The sequence below is a fragment of the Tachypleus tridentatus genome, chromosome 4 (assembly GCF_004210375.1).
Source record: "Tachypleus tridentatus isolate NWPU-2018 chromosome 4, ASM421037v1, whole genome shotgun sequence".
In the NCBI taxonomy this organism is placed as follows: domain Eukaryota; kingdom Metazoa; phylum Arthropoda; class Merostomata; order Xiphosura; family Limulidae; genus Tachypleus; species Tachypleus tridentatus.
Genome location: NC_134828.1, coordinates 3,624,184 through 3,642,435, shown reverse-complemented (window position 1 = coordinate 3,642,435; position 18,252 = coordinate 3,624,184). Strand labels below are relative to the sequence as shown.

At 33.4% G+C, this 18,252-nt stretch overlaps 1 protein-coding gene across 1 annotated transcript in view; it reads right to left on the bottom strand.

Moving 5' to 3' along the window:
• LOC143249999 (uncharacterized) overlaps nt 1-18,252 on the bottom strand; it is a 70,279-nt gene that overhangs the window by 43,691 nt on the left and 8,336 nt on the right. The window contains exons 3-4 of the mRNA XM_076500634.1: nt 9,527-9,871; nt 7,839-7,991 (exon numbers count right to left, since the gene is read on the bottom strand). Of these exons, the coding sequence (XP_076356749.1) occupies nt 7,839-7,991; nt 9,527-9,871 (498 nt within the window). The remainder of the gene's footprint in view (nt 1-7,838; nt 7,992-9,526; nt 9,872-18,252) is intronic.

The following is an 18,252-nucleotide window of genomic DNA, read 5'->3' as shown; positions in this document are numbered from 1 at the left end:
CTTAAAGAAACAAGTAATGACGCACATGGAAAACAAAATGCAATTAACTGCATCAAGGAATGTACCATAAAACTCTTGGCCAAATAGATTGTTTGGGTAGGTCTTAATAAAATTGTTTGATTTAAAGTAATTTAAATTTATACAATTACTGAAGCCTGAGGTATTTCTCTCTATATATAGAATGATACTTTTAAAGAAGAAAGTGAAATAAACAATATTTACCTTATAAGAAATGTAGAAGATTAAAATGGTGTTCTGGAAGGTTTCCAAATATTAATCTTGACTTTTATTTAAGAGTGATTTAGTTATGAATGTTTATATTTGAATTGCAGTATTTGTACAGTAACTGATCAATACTGTTGACTGATTTTCAATAAGCAATATCACATCTTCTTTACTTAGACTTTCCTACCAACCAAAGGACCATACTCTTACTAAATCAGGGGCTGAACCTACTAATTTGTTATGAGTAAAATATTTTGTCCATGATGTGAAAAATGGTAAAAGTTGCTTTCATTGTTTTTGGACATCACTGATTTATTATTCATGTAAAATATAGGTACTTGAATTAAAACGAATAAATATCCATTTTATAAAGTTATGTTTATATAAGATAATTTTATTCTACTATAAATTATGTGTTCCAACTGTACTACAGAGTTCTGAATAATCGTACATGTGTTATTATTTATTTTCCACCCTAGATTATTATTAAGTTTTGGCCAACAAGGCAGAGAAACCTACCGGTATCACTTATTTGTGAGAAATCTTGGCCGTTTTACTTCCCTAGTAAATACACAAGCAAGTATGGCACATGTCAGTCATTGTCAATCAAGCAAGTGTAGGCTAAGACATCAAATTATAGCACCTGTCAGCAGCTGTGTTGTAAAGCAGCATATAGGTTTTTCCCTAAGTAGAAGCATTTCTATTAAATGTAAGGTAAAACTGACAGGTTACCAGTCCATAACTAGCCAGTTTGATTAGACGGTTGATAAAATTAACATTACAGCATGTTTATTTTACTATCAGTGAATATTTAGTTTATAAAAGTGTTTTCACATTTTTTACTCTATTGCTTTTCAAAAGTCAACCACCAAAGATCGGGTCACATGAATTATGGAAGGAAAACAAAACCCTCCATTTTCCACTTTGTACTATTATTCATAGAAGTAGACACAGAAGGCCTTCCAATTATGCCTGATGAAGTGGAACATGCAATGAAGAAGATACATAAAGGCAAAGCAGCTGGTCCAGACGACATACCCATTGAACTTTTATTAGCCCTAAAAGAAGTGGGAATCCAGGAAGTGACAAAACTACTGAACACTATTTATGACACGGGTGAAATACCGGAAGACCTTAAAAAATCAGTCTTTATTGCATTGCGGAAAAAGCCCGGAACAACTGACTGTGAACAGCACAGGATAATTAGTCTAATGAGTCATCTTACCAAGGTTCTTTCAAGAGTGCTCATGTCTAGAATGAGGAATAATATAAGACCAGAGATTTCTGATACCCAGTTTGGATTTATAACCGATAAAGGCACTAGAAATGCAATTTTCGCTCTAAACATGCTCATGGAAAGATCACTGGAAGTACAAAATGATTTATATCTATGTTTTATCGATTATTCTAAAGCCTTTGACAAAGTGAGACATGGTGACCTATTTGACATGTTGTCAGACCTGAACATCGATGCTAAAGATCTAAGAATCCTTAGAAACCTTTACTGGCAGCAAATGGCAGCTATCAAAATTGAAAATGAATTGAGTGAATATAGACCAATTGAAAGAGGGGTGAGGCAGGGATGTGTATTTTCACCAGATCTTTTTAACTTATACAGCGAAATAATCCTACGAAACATCAATGAACATCAGAGAGTCAAAGTAGGCGGATGCAATATCAACAACTTAGCTACGCTGATGACACAGTCCTCATTGGGACTCGAACGAAATCTACAGACTCTCCTCACAACAACAGTAGACGAGAGTGAAGAAAAAGGCTTGCAGTTAAACGCAAAGAAAACAGAGTGCATGGTTATCTCAAAACAATCAATTACACCCACATGTAGCATAACCGACAAGAACGTGAGAATAAAACAAGTCAAAAGCTTCAAATATCTTGGATATACTATAACATCAAATGCAAAGAGTAACACAGAAATAAAGAAAAGAATTGTAATGTCCAAGGATACTTTCTATAAAATGAAGTCCATATTCACAAACAGGAACATAACAAATGTCACTAAAATTAACACCTTGAAATCATATGTATGGTCTCTTATATGGCTGTGAGAGCTGGACACTGAACAAAGATACAGAGAAGAGATTAGAAGCTGCTGAAATGTGGTTCCTTAGAAGGATGCTAAAAATATCATGGACTGAAAGAAAAACAAATGTGGAAGTCATGGAACTGGCAGGATACAAAAGGTCCCTCATAAAAACTATAAGAAAGAGACAAATGGAATTTCTAGGACACATCTGTAGGAAGAATGGGATAGAGAAACAGATGCTATGTGGAAAAATAGAAGGGAGGAAATGCAGAGGGTGTCAAAGAACTAAATATATCAACGGCCTCAATAACTATGTCACCAAGAACTCAATGAGCAAGTTGATAAGGAGGATTGACAACAGAGATGTCTGGCATGCCATGGTCATCGATGTCTGCCGCAGATTTGACACATGAAGAAGAAGACTATTATTCAGAGCCTTACTACTATTTGGAACTGTACACTAAGCACAATGATGAAATCGGAAGAAGTCATCCTCTTTATAAAAGGTTAGCCTCTTCTGATGACTGTGACTCATGGGTATACTTCTCTAATATTTACATTAAACAGTTTTATGTAAATAGATTTGCTTTTCAAATGACATGTACAATACTTCTCAATAGACATTTTTGTTTTGGCAATCTTTATCATTAGAGCAGACACGGGTCTAAATTAATTGAAATTTTATACAAGTAATAAGTTTTACCTTTTTATATGACCAATAATGATTATTAATCCATTTAAACTCTGTTGCATTTACAACATCTTCAAATAGTTAAGATTTAATCAGCATAATTTATAAACCAATTTGGGTTTTGTATAAAATAAAATATCCACTTTCACAGACATTTATGTTCATCTTTTATTTTTTGTACATTAAATTATACTCAGAGCTAGTAATGCTATTAATAATCTAGAGCATATAAACATAAGTAAACATAAAATCAGTTTAACAAATTAACCCTATTGCTTCATCTTACATTTATGTTATTTATGTTACTCATTAAGAAACCAATTTTGGAATTTAATGTATACTACAAAATGTTTAATCAAGAAACAAACAAAATAGCAAAAGAAAAACCTAGTTTTAATGTAAACTGTTAACAAGTTATTTCAGAACACTACTGCTTACAGGTAATATGGTAAAAAAAACACCTAGTTTTAATGTAAACTGTTCGTTAATTTTTTTAATAACAAGCTATTTCAGAACACTACTGCTTACAGGTAATATGGTAAAAAAAACACCTAGTTTTAATGTAAACTGTTCGTTAATTTTTTTAATAACAAGCTATTTCAGAACACTACTGCTTACAGGTAATATGGTAAAAAAACCTAGTTTTAATGTAAACTGTTCGTTAATTTTTTTAATAACAAGCTATTTCAGAACACTACTGCTTACAGGTAATATGGTAAAAAAAACCTAGTTTTAATGTAAACTGTTCGTTAATTTTTTTAATAACAAGCTATTTCAGAACACTACAGCTTACAGGTAATATGGTAAAAAAAATCCTAGTTTTAATGTAAACTGTTAACAAGCTATTTCAGATTACCACTGGTTACAGGTGATATGGTAAAAAAAAACCTAGTTTTAATGTAAACTGTTAACAAGCTATTTCAGAGCACCACTGGTTACAGGTGATGTGGTAAAAGAAAAACCTAGTTTTAATGTTAACTGTTAACAAGTTATTTCAGAGCACCACTGGTTACAGGTGATATGGTAAAAGAAAAACCTAGTTTTAATGTAAACTGTTAACAAGCTATTTCAGAGCACCACTGGTTACAGGTGATATGGTAAAAGAAAAACCTAGTTTTAATGTAAACTGTTAACAAGCTATTTCAGATTACCACTGGTTACAGGTGATATGGTAAAAGAAAATCCTAGTTTTAATGTAAACTGTTAACAAGCTATTTCAGAGCACCACTGGTTACAGGTGATATGGTAAAAAAAACACCTAGTTTTAATGTAAACTGTTAACAAGCTATTTCAGAGCACCACTGGTTACAGGTGATATGGTAAAAGAAAAAGCTAGTTTTAATGTTAACTGTTAACAAGTTATTTCAGAGCACCACTGGTTACAGGTGATATGGTAAAAGAAAAACCTAGTTTTAATGTAAACTGTTAACAAGCTATTTCAGAGCACCACTGGTTACAGGTGATATGGTAAAAGAAAACCTAGTTTTAATGTAAACTGTTAACAAGCTATTTCAGATTACCACTGGTTACAGGTGATATGGTAAAAGAAAAACCTAGTTTTAATGTAAACTGTTAACAAGCTATTTCAGAGCACCACTGGTTACAGGTGATATGGTAAAAGAAAAACCTAGTTTTAATGTTAACTGTTAACAAGTTATTTCAGAGCACCACTGGTTACAGGTGATATGGTAAAAGAAAAACCTAGTTTTAATGTAAACTGTTAACAAGCTATTTCAGAGCACCACTGGTTACAGGTGATATGGTAAAAGAAAAACCTAGTTTTAATGTAAACTGTTAACAAGCTATTTCAGATTACCACTGGTTACAGGTGATATGGTAAAAGAAAAACCTAGTTTTAATGTAAACTGTTAACAAGCTATTTCAGAGCACCACTGGTTACAGGTGATATGGTAAAAGAAAACCTAGTTTTAATGTAAACTGTTAACAAGCTATTTCAGAGCACCACTGGTTACAGGTGATATGGTAAAAGAAAAACCTAGTTTTAATGTAAACTGTTAACAAGCTATTTCAGAGCACCACTGGTTACAGGTGATATGGTAAAAGAAAAACCTAGTTTTAATGTAAACTGTTAACAAGCTATTTCAGAGCACCACTGGTTACAGGTGATATGGTAAAAAAAACAACCTAGTTTTAATGTAAACTGTTAACAAGCTATTTCAGAGCACCACTGGTTACAGGTGATATGGTAAAAGAAAAACCTAGTTTTAATGTAAACTGTTAACAAGCTATTTCAGAGCACCACTGGTTACAGGTGATATGGTAAAAGAAAACCTAGTTTTAATGTAAACTGTTAACAAGCTATTTCAGATTACCACTGGTTACAGGTGATATGGTAAAAGAAAAACCTAGTTTTAATGTAAACTGTTAACAAGCTATTTCAGAGCACCACTGGTTACAGGTGATATGGTAAAAGAAAAACCTAGTTTTAATGTAAACTGTTAACAAGCTATTTCAGATTACCACTGGTTACAGGTGATATGGTAAAAGAAAAACCTAGTTTTAATGTAAACTGTTAACAAGCTATTTCAGAGCACCACTGGTTACAGGTGATATGGTAAAAGAAAACCTAGTTTTAATGTAAACTGTTAACAAGCTATTTCAGATTACCACTGGTTACAGGTGATATGGTAAAAGAAAAACCTAGTTTTAATGTAAACTGTTAACATGCTATTTCAGAGCACCACTGGTTACAGGTGATATGGTAAAAGAAAAACCTAGTTTTAATGTAAACTGTTAACAAGCTATTTCAGAGCACCACTGGTTACAGGTGATATGGTAAAAGAAAAACCTAGTTTTAATGTAAACTGTTAACAAGCTATTTCAGAGCACCACTGGTTACAAGTGATATGGTAAAAGAAAAACCTAGTTTTAATGTAAACTGTTAACAAGCTATTTCAGATCACCACTGGTTACAAGTGATATGGTAAAAGAAAAACCTAGTTTTAATGTAAACTGTTAACAAGCTATTTCAGATTACCACTGGTTACAGGTGATATGGTAAAGAAAAAACCTAGTTTTAATGTAAACTGTTAACAAGCTATTTCAGAGCTCCACTGGTTACAGGTGATATGGTAAAAGAAAAACCTAGTTTTAATGTAAACTGTTAACAAGCTATTTCAGATTACCACTGGTTACAGGTGATATGGTAAAAGAAAAACCTAGTTTTAATGTTAACTGTTAACAAGCTATTTCAGAGCACCACTGGTTACAGGTGATATGGTAAAAAAAAACACCTAGTTTTAATGTAAACTGTTAACAAGCTATTTCAGAGCACCACTGGTTACAGGTGATATGGTAAAAGAAAAACCTAGTTTTAATGTAAACTGTTAACAAGCTATTTCAGAGCACCACTGGTTACAGGTGATATGGTAAAAGAAAAACCTAGTTTTAATGTAAACTGTTAACATGCTATTTCAGAGCACCACTGGTTACAGGTGATATGGTAAAAGAAAAACCTAGTTTTAATGTAAACAGTTAACAAGCTATTTCAGAGCACCACTGGTTACAGGTGATATGGTAAAAGAAAAACCTAGTTTTAATGTAAACTGTTAACAAGCTATTTCAGAGCACCACTGGTTACAAGTGATATGGTAAAAGAAAAACCTAGTTTTAATGTAAACTGTTAACAAGCTATTTCAGATCACCACTGGTTACAAGTGATATGGTAAAAGAAAAACCTAGTTTTAATGTAAACTGTTAACAAGCTATTTCAGATTACCACTGGTTACAGGTGATATGGTAAAAGAAAAACCTAGTTTTAATGTAAACTGTTAACAAGCTATTTCAGAGCACCACTGGTTACAGGTGATATGGTAAAAGAAAAACCTAGTTTTAATGTAAACTGTTAACAAGCTATTTCAGATTACCACTGGTTACAGGTGATATGGTAAAAGAAAAACCTAGTTTTAATGTAAACTGTTAACAAGCTATTTCAGATTACCACTGGTTACAGGTGATATGCCCCTGTTCTTTAAAAAATGAATGCTTGAGTCCCTTCCCAGGATCTAACTTTACTTTGAGAATAAACAGAGGACCTGTCAGAGGCATCTTTTTCAGTGATTACTTCTTTCAGTGGGCTATGTAGTTTATGGGCATCCTTGTCCCACTACTATTTAGTAAGTGCTTTGTTCACATTAAAGGAACAGTGAACAATACTTAAACCTAGCCTTGAGCACTCCTTTGTTTCTATAACATCTTCTTGTCTTCATTTGATTGGTATTTCCTTCAGTTTACTGACCATTGTTGAGTAAAAACAGGTTTCATTAACTGATACCTAACACTGTAATTCTCTCAACTTTTAGGTAAATCTATTAAAATCAGTCATTTCAGAAAAAAGCTGTAACATATTTTTGTAAATGGCAAAAATAAATAAATACTCCTGGAACATTTCAGGAGATGAGTTCCATAGTTGTGACAGGTTTGAAAAATATCTGTTAACTAAATCTATGACCTTACTGAAGTGGTGTAATATACCAATATTTAGATGGACTATGCTTGAGAAATTTTATATTTTGTAACTAGACTATATGTTAACAAATTTATCTGTAACTTAGTGAAACAATATTGATTACTTGAAGCATTATAACTAGATAACTAATAATTGTGATGACAAGATAAAGGTTAAACATTTGAATTTATGCAAATGAAACAACAATATGGCATCTGCAGAAAAATGTTTTACAAGAAAACTTAGTTTTCTTAAAGTTTTCAAAAACTGTACAAGTTCCCAAGACAAACAGGAAACAGTAAATGTGAGTAGACTACAGTTTCCTCAGCACACAAAATATTACACAGAAAATGTGTAAAATATCCATGATTAATGAATAATTAGAAAAAATAAATAAATCTCTTTACCTTCATACATTTTTGAGATACTTCCCAAATCTTCAGTTTAAGGGAAGCACGATAAACATCCCCAATAAAATAAATTCCTGGTTTAAACACTCCAGTATACATGAACTGCAGGAGAACATCAAACGCTGCTGGTTTTATTCCTATCATCTTAATCTGTAAATTTAAAATTGAGGAATTATGGAACACGTACAGGGAGTAGACAAAAGATAAAAGTGGCCTCCCTTGAAAATGTTGTTAATTTGTTATTAAATAACAGAAAATATGTAAAACTATATATTTTTAGTATGCATTCAATGAAATCTGCTCAAATATTGTCTCATATCCTAATTTTAACACTGGCTTTTGTAAATACCTGAACTGTTCATGACTTTAGTTACATTTTCTCATAACAAGTGTTGTGCACCTGATGTAGTTTATTATTATTCTACAAAATGATCAAACAAGTTTCTCTGTAAGAATCAAACATAAAAATGAAACTCAAAATAACACAAACCAGTTTCACAAGTTCATATTCAATCTGCATTTCAGTACTTTTTATATTGAGGTGACATGTTTTCAATGAGTTTGTACAGATATTCCTGAGTGATTGACTGCCATCCTTCTGTGAATACTTCAAAAAAGTCCATCTTCCATCTTTGGCTTGCCATCTTTCATTTACTGGTTTAACTCAGCTTATAAATTTTCAATCATGTTAATATCAGGTGATTGACCATAACATAACATCAGCTCTCTTATTTCTAAGATATCTTTTAACAACTGCACAACTGTATAGAAACTTGTTTGATCATTTTGTAGGCTCACTGTAATAAGATCTAATAAACTACATCAGGTGCACAACATTTGTTATGAGAAAATGTAACTGAAATCAGAAAAAGTTTAGCTATTTTCAAAGATTGTTAAAACATTAGGATTTGAGATCGTTTCTGAGCAGATCACACTTAGCACATTCTAGAAACATATAGTTCTTAAATATTTTCTGTTATTTAACAAAAGATACAACAAAATAACAACATTTTCAAGGGGACCACTTTTACTGTTCAACCACTGTATATCTAATATCTAATCTTGCAACTACACATCCTGCTCTCTCTCACTGTGAATAGAAACATAAGATAGTGTTGAACTATACAGATAATTTTATACTTGTAGTAAAAATAATGAATTATTTCAAATATGAATTAATACACTAAAATGTATTAAAGTTTTAAAATAGCAAGTTTAGAGAACTACCTAATGTATGATCAGTTTTAATTATTATTAATAAAATATTCTAGAATTCACATATTGCTCAAATCACCAAACATTTTAAAATGTTTAAAAGGAATGTTAATATTCACTTCAATCAAATATTACTAAAATCTATAAATACACCCTAATCAAAGGACAAGAAAATAACATCCAATGACATTTCAGTTTGTAATTAACGTTTCCAGAATCAGCTAACAAACTTTCAAATAAAACATAATACATTGTAACATATTTAATCAAAAAATATTTACTAAACTATTATGTTTGTATTTGGAATTACAGAGTCAACTTAAAAGCATGAGAATGAAAATCAAGATACGTGCTCACTTTAAGTTTTCCACTATAGAAACATGAACAATAAACACTGATGGAAAGATGAAGAAAATTGCATGTTGTAATAATTTCAATTTCTGAGATAACATATTAAAGTTGAAGGATACCTTATTTATGTTTTCTAACCCTTTTGCCATGATGTGTCCTTTAAAGAAAGGTGAGTAACTTGTTAAAACAACTTTGTGAGCTGGGTAAGTCTTTGTTCCAATATAAACAGTAATGTCTGTCATAATGTTTTCCTTCCAGAGTGTGGCTGCATGTCGTCTGAGTTTCAAATAATGGTCAGAATCAACAACCACTTTGTCACAATTCGATTGTCGCCTTAGTTCTTCATTTGCTGAAGAAAATACAACTTTCCTGCTACTGGATATATTGTGATTTAAGTGTGGTACCTGTCTTTCATCACTGGTTTGTACTATAACATCATCTTCTTCATAAACATTTGAATTGTTCTAAAGTAAAAAAATCAAATTGAATTATGTTTTTCAAATATACAAAACATTGGAAACCGTGTAGTTGTTTCTAACTTATTTTCTATAATACTATGCCTACATAACTTCTTAATACAAATTATTTTTAAGGAGTAAAGGACACCACTAATACAACTATACATTAAATGTAGTTTACCAACAGCACACATTAGGTCTTGTTCTTAAATTTCCTCCCATTATAGAACACTGAGGAGAAGTAGAATACTCCAAAAATGGTGAACTTTGATGTCATAAGGCAAATTCAAAACTGCACAAGATATATGAAACGTTTTATTAGCAAAATAAGTAAATATGGTGACAACTAAAAATTACACTGAATCCTGGATTTTCATCTAACTGAGTAAAATAAGGTTATAATTCTTTTTTACAGAAAATGTATTTCCAGTAGGTACTTGCATCTACTCTTAAAATTATCTATCTTGTAAGTGCTGCCCTCTACATGCAAACTTTCTCCATACACATGCCAAAAACCTTCTGTTCTTCCCTATTGGAATTGAAAGATTCAAATGTGTCTTTTATGAAATTATCATGCATCACTTCTTCACCAATAGGAGCACAGTATACCCCTTATGCATCACTTCTTCACCAATAGGAGCACAGTATACCTCTTATGAGTCACTTCTTCACCAATAGGAGCACAGTATACTCCTCATGCATCACTTCTTCACCAATAGAAGCACAGTATACTCCTTATTCATCACTTCTTCACCAATAGGAACACAGTATACCTCTTATGAGTCACTTCTTCACCAATAGGAGCACAGTATACTCCTTATGCATCACTTCTTCATCAATAGGAGCACAGTATACCTCTTATGAGTCACTTCTTCACCAACAGGAGCACAGTATACCTCTTATGAGTCACTTCTTCACCAATAGGAGCACAGTATACTCCTTATTCATCACTTCTTCACCAATAGGAACACAGTATACTCCTTATGCATCACTTCTTCATCAATAGGAGCACAGTATACCTCTTATGAGTCACTTCTTCACCAATAGGAGCACAGTATACTCCTTATTCATCACTTCTTCACCAATAGGAACTCAGTATACTCCTTATGCATCACTTCTTCGTCAATAGGAACACAGTATACCTCTTATGAGTCACTTCTTCACCAATTGGAACACAGTATACTCCTTATTCATCACTTCTTCACCAATAGGAACACAGTATACTCCTTATGCATCACTTCTTCATCAATAGGAGCACAGTATACCTCTTATGAGTCACTTCTTCACCAATAGGAGCACAGTATACTCCTTATTCATCACTTCTTCACCAATAGGAACTCAGTATACTCCTTATGCATCACTTCTTCATCAATAGGAACACAGTATACTCCTTATTCATCACTTCTTCACCAATAGGAGCACAGTATACTCCTTATGCATCACTTCTTCATCAATAGGAACTCAGTATACTCCTTATTCATCACTTCTTCACTAATAGGAACACAGTATACTCCTTATTCATCACTTCTTCACTAATAGAAGCACAGTATACTCCTTATGCATCACTTCTTCACCAATAGGAGCACAGTATACTTCTTATTCATCACTTCTTCACCAATAGGAGCACAGTATACCTCTTATGAGTCACTTCTTCACCAATAGGAGCACAGTATACTCCTTATTCATCACTTCTTCATCAATAGGAGCACAGTATACCTATTATGAGTCACTTCTTCACCAATAGGAACACAGTATACTCCTTATGCATCACTTCTTCATCAATAGGAGCACAGTATACTCCTTATTCATCACTTCTTCACCAATAGGAACACAATATACTCCTTATTCATCACTTCTTCACTAATAGGAGCACAGTATACTCCTTATTCATCACTTCTTCATCAATAGGAGCACAGTATACCTCGTATGAGTCACTTCTTCACCAATAGGAGCACAGTATACCTCGTATGAGTCACTTCTTCACTAATAGGAACACAGTATACTCCTTATTCATCACTTCTTCACTAATAGGAGCACAGTATACTCCTTATTCATCACTTCTTCACTAATAGGAGCACAGTATACTCCTTATGCATCACTTCTTCACCAATAGGAGCACAGTATACTCCTTATGCATCACTTCTTCATCAATAGGAGCACAGTATACTCCTTATTCATCACTTCTTCATCAATAGGAACTCAGTATACTCCTTATTCATCACTTCTTCACCAATAGGAGCACAGTATACTCCTTATTCATCACTTCTTCACTAATAGGAGCACAGTATACTCCTTATTCATCACTTCTTCACCAATAGGAGCACAGTATACTCCTTATTCATCACTTCTTCACTAATAGGAACTCAGTATACTTCTTATTCATCACTTCTTCACCAATAGGAGCACAATATACTCCTTATGCATCACTTCTTCACCAATAGGAGCACAGTATACTCCTTATTCATCACTTCTTCATCAATAAGAACTCAGTATACTCCTTATTCATCACTTCTTCACTAATAGAACACAGTATACTCCTTATTCATCACTTCTTCACTAATAGACACAGTATACTCCTTATGCATCACTTCTTCACCAATAGGAGCACAGTATACTTCTTATTCATCACTTCTTCACCAATAGGAGCACAGTATACCTCGTATGAGTCACTTCTTCACCAATAGAGCACAGTATACTCCTTATTCATCACTTCTTCATCAATAGGACACAGTATACCTCTTATGAGTCACTTCTTCACCAATAGGAACACAGTATACTTCTTATGCATCACTTCTTCATCAATAGGAGCACAGTATACTCCTTATTCATCACTTCTTCACTAATAGGAACACAGTATACTCCTTATTCATCACTTCTTCACTAATAGGAGCACAGTATACTCCTTATGCATCACTTCTTCACCAATAGGAGCACAGTATACTTCTTATTCATCACTTCTTCACCAATAGGAGCACAGTATACCTCTTATGAGTCACTTCTTCACCAATAGAGCACAGTATACTCCTTATTCATCACTTCTTCATCAATAGGAGCACAGTATACCTCTTATGAGTCACTTCTTCACCAATAGGAACACAGTATACTCCTTATTCATCACTTCTTCACTAATAGGAGCACAGTATACTCCTTATTCATCACTTCTTCATCAATAGGAGCACAGTATACCTCTTATGAGTCACTTCTTCACCAATAGGAGCACAGTATACTCCTTATTCATCACTTCTTCACCAATAGGAACACAATATACTCCTTTATTCATCACTTCTTCACCAATAGGAGCACAGTATACTCCTTATTCATCACTTCTTCACTAATAGGAGCACAGTATACTCCTTATTCATTACTTCTTCATCAATAGGAGCACAGTATACCTCTTATGAGTCACTTCTTCACCAATAGGAGCACAGTATACTCCTTATTCATCACTTCTTCACCAATAGGAACACAATATACTCCTTTATTCATCACTTCTTCACCAATAGGAGCACAGTATACTCCTTATGCATCACTTCTTCACCAATAGGAGCACAGTATACTTCTTATTCATCACTTCTTCACCAATAGGAACACAGTATACTCCTTATTCATCACTTCTTCACTAATAGGAGCACAGTATACTCCTTATTCATCACTTCTTCATCAATAGGAGCACAGTATACCTCTTATGAGTCACTTCTTCACCAATAGGAGCACAGTATACTCCTTATGCATCACTTCTTCACCAATAGGAGCACAGTATACTTCTTATTCATCACTTCTTCACCAATAGGAGCACAGTATACTCCTTATTCATCACTTCTTCATCAATAGGAGCACAGTATATCTCTTATGAGTCACTTCTTCACCAATAGGAGCACAGTATACTCCTTATTCATCACTTCTTCACCAATAGGAACACAATATACTCCTTTATTCATCACTTCTTCATCAATAGGAACACAGTATACTCCTTATTCATCACTTTTTCATCAATAGGAACACAGTATACTTCTTATTCATCACTTCTTCATCAATAGGAACACAGTATACTCCTTATTCATCACTTTTTCATCAATAGGAACACAGTATACCCCTGATGAGTCACTTCTTCACCAATAGGAACACAGTATACTCCTTTTTCATCACTTTTTCATCAATAGGAACACAGTATACCCCTGATGAGTCACTTCTTCACCAATAGGAACACAGTATATATGTAACTCTCTCTACACTTCTCTATCAAACTATCACTTTGAAATTTAGCAGAAGATGTTAACACCAGAGAAAAGTTGGAAGGAAGAGTTGGAAATATGAGAAGAGAAAGGACCTATTACACATACTAGTAGTATAGGAAAATTATACATTCTGAAACTGTACTTACTTGATCTCACAAAATTAGTTAGAATCCTGCCATGAATAGGAGGAGGGATTGGTATAGAAAGTATACCCCTGGAAATGAGAGACTCAGATCCAAGAGCTATATGTGGAAACTCGCACTGCTTCTAAACCAGGTGTACTTTTTATCCGTTTGTGAAATATAGATAAGATAAGGGCAGTAAAGGAGAGAAGCACATCTGAGAGAACAGTGTCTGGATCAAAGTACAAACACTATAAATTAAATATAACTCAAGCTCATGAATAGAAAAGTGGGTAAGATAATGGTGGTACCCTCAGTTGTAGAGGGGTTAGAGTACAACGGACCGTACTCACTAAGTCAACTACATCCAAAACCCATGCTTTTGAGAACCAACATCCATATGGGGGAAGGATGAAAATCATACTGTCTTCAGTGCAAACCCAAGTGACCAATTGATTAAGACTCACTCCATGTCCAGGTATATCACAAATATTAGCATTGAGCTATCAATCAGAGAACCCAACATCTGACATCAACAAGATGTGTGTTGCATGCAATTAACTTGCCCAACCAGGAACTGGCCAAAACCACCAAAAAGGTAATAACATTCTTGTATTCATATGGGACAAGAAAGACAAAATGAAAAAATCATAACAATCCCACATATCATTTCTTTGACTCACAGAACATACAGAAAAAACTTTAAAAAGTTAGAAAACCTGAAATATGTGTGAGGATATATGGTGATTATTTCATCTCTAAATCCAAAACCTGGTCACAGAGTGCCACCATCAGCACAGGGAGGTAGGATGAGAGCTCCCAATCAAAGGGATGAAGTACATTTATTTTGGCATCACACCTTATGTAATTGTATACCACAATGAGGAGAGCATTATATTATGTACAGCTACAAACACTCTACTCTACACTGAATGGTTATAGCCATCTTTATATGGAAGCCATTCAGGAGTGTGCTTCCATAATCAATCACCCCAGTGGCTTGGAACTGAAATGGGGTAAGGACTTCCATATTCCACTAGAACAAAGGAGGATGATAATGAGGTGGAGAATCTGGAAGAATATCACCACCTGAGACAGTGCAATGGGAAACCCTATTTTGAAAAGCAAACCATACTAAGCTATCCACTACAAGCATGGTAGGAATGGGCAGATATCCTCTTCTGATCTACCAATGCAGTTCGTGGATGGTACAGTCCTGGATATGTATTTTTATGAAGCAAAATATCATGAGGTTATTTATTTACAATGTGTAGATGAATGTGTGTATATTATACTGAGCCCACAGTGAAGGGGTTAATATTCATATGTACGTGAACATACTTAACATGTGACAATGTGTAGATGAATGTGTGTATATTATACTTAGTCCACAGTGAAGGGGTTAATATTCATATGTACGTGGACATACTTAACATGTGACAATGTGTAGATGAATGTGTGTATATTATACTGAGCCCACAGTGAAGGGGTTAATATTCATATGTACGTGGACATACTTAACATGTGACAATGTGTAGATGAATGTGTGTATATTATACTGAGCCCACAGTGAAGGGGTTAATATTCATATGTACGTGAACATACTTAACATGTGACAATGTGTAGATGAATGTGTGTATATTATACTTAGTCCACAGTGAAGGGGTTAATATTCATATGTACGTGGACATACTTAACATGTGACAATGTGTAGATGAATGTGTGTATATTATACTGAGCCCACAGTGAAGGGGTTAATATTCATATGCACGTGGACATACTTAACATGTGACAATGTGTGTAGATGAATGTGTGTATATTATACTTAGTCCACAGTGAAGGGGTTAATATTCATATGTACGTGGGCATACTTAACATGTGACAATGTGTAGATGAATGTGTGTATATTATACAGGGGTTTTCAGATTAGTAGGCTTTATTCCATTTTTACGGTTTGATATGCTTGTTATCAAAAATTTAGTGTTAAATAGACTGAAAACATCATTAAAAAATATTAAAAATAATTTTATTAAATTCATTCATCAACACATTTCAGACTTCTTAATCATCACTAAACATTTGTATTTTTGTGTTATAATATGTATTCATTCAATCATGGAAAAAGTACAATTTATATTTATTTCTTAATATTTTTTATGATGGTTATAATGTTGGATAAGTAACAGACCCCACATAGTTAGAACACAGAAAATAACATAAAAAGTTTTACTGCAAACAAAGGTTTGAAATGTATTTAGGAGGTTTTCAAGATCATGACATTTTTGGGATGAACAATATCTTTTTTAAATCATAACATGAAATCAATCCCCACACAGACTACTAATGAAACAGACTCTGTCTTCACAAACAAATCTTTAATAAAAATATTTTATTAAAATATCTCATTTTTTGTATACAAAATACTGAAAGTCTACCAAGAGTCTGCAGATGTACCACTGTGCCATTGGAAGGGGTGGCTCTACCACTGTGTGGATCTGTAGTCCATTGTTATAATGTATATCAAGACAGCTGGTATGGGTACTTACTAAAACTCTACTGAATTTTAATACCCGTACCAGCTGTCTTGAGATACATTTTTACTTCAAGTGTGTTTCTCGTCATCATAAAGTCCATTGTTCTCTTTAGGGATGCATAGGGTTTGACAAGTGTTTCTCACTTTATATGTATTAGTTTCCTAAACAGTTAGATTGCATATAGATTTTATGTTTATTTTTCAATTAATGATGTATTATTTGTGTTTTAAAACATGCATACTTGAAAGTTTCAAGATTGTTACATTTAACTTATGGAGATGTTTTAAACAAGGTGGCATCATTTGTGTGTACAAGTGTTAGTGTGCACATGTCCTGTAGTAAGTATAAAACATGTTTAAATATAAACTAAATAAACTACACGTTTAGATAGATGTTTAAATATAAAGGTGGGAACTTACACAGATAAAAATATAGTTTCAAAACTATTCTACAAAATTTAAAAGGTACATTTAATTGTACTGTGCTTTGATGATAATATCCAGAGTTAATGATATAATATAGAAAATGGAAAATAAAATATAAGACATTCACCTGAAAAACATTTGATATGCTGATGAAATGTGAAAATTTTAAGATAACAAATATTATTTTTGTACTTAAAATGAAAATCACATTGTATGTGAGTTATTCATAGTCTGAGTGCAAATAATTACATTATATAACAAATATTTTATTTTCTAAATAGTAGAAAAAAAAACAACAAAATTAAATATGTTATTTTTCTAAACCTACATAACCTTAGGATTACTCAAGTCAAATTTAAAACAATTTAATCTACTAGTTTCATTTTGTAAAGAACTTTCATGAGAGTTATATAACTACTTACGAGGCAATAAGGTCATGGTCATAAAAGGGTAGGTCATCAGGGAGGTCAATGCACCCAGAAGGAACACATAAGCACAGTAAGGACAGGTGAAGTATAAATTCTGCAGTTTTGGAGAAAACAAAAGATAAAGCAGCCCAATAACCCACAGTCAAGGAGACTGATGACCTCAGATCAAAGAGCCAAGCGAGAAATTCTACCACCTGAGGTTAGTCAGCAGAAAATCCCCAGGTTGTAGACCAACTGCAGAGCACCTTCCATAGAAAGATGCATGGAACCAGCTACAGATAGAAAGATGCATGGAACCAGCTACAAAGAAAATGACTTGATGAGGAGATCTAGTTTCTTCCATCATTTCACGTTATGTAGAATCTAGGACTTATGACTGAGGTTAGTGAAAAATGGAGAGAGACAACTGATGAGAGTGTAACAGGTGCTGTAACCACACAAACCGCAGCTGTGTTGGCCAATAAGGAACAATAAGAAAGACCCTACAAGGAATGGCATAAATGAGAGACATAACCCAATGATGTAGTCACAAAGAAGGATAAACATAAAGATATTTGTTTGACCAGTCACAACTGAAGTCATCAAGTGCCAGAGCCTAAGGATGAGGGACTAGTGACCAAAAGAAAGAAAACTTGTGACTGAG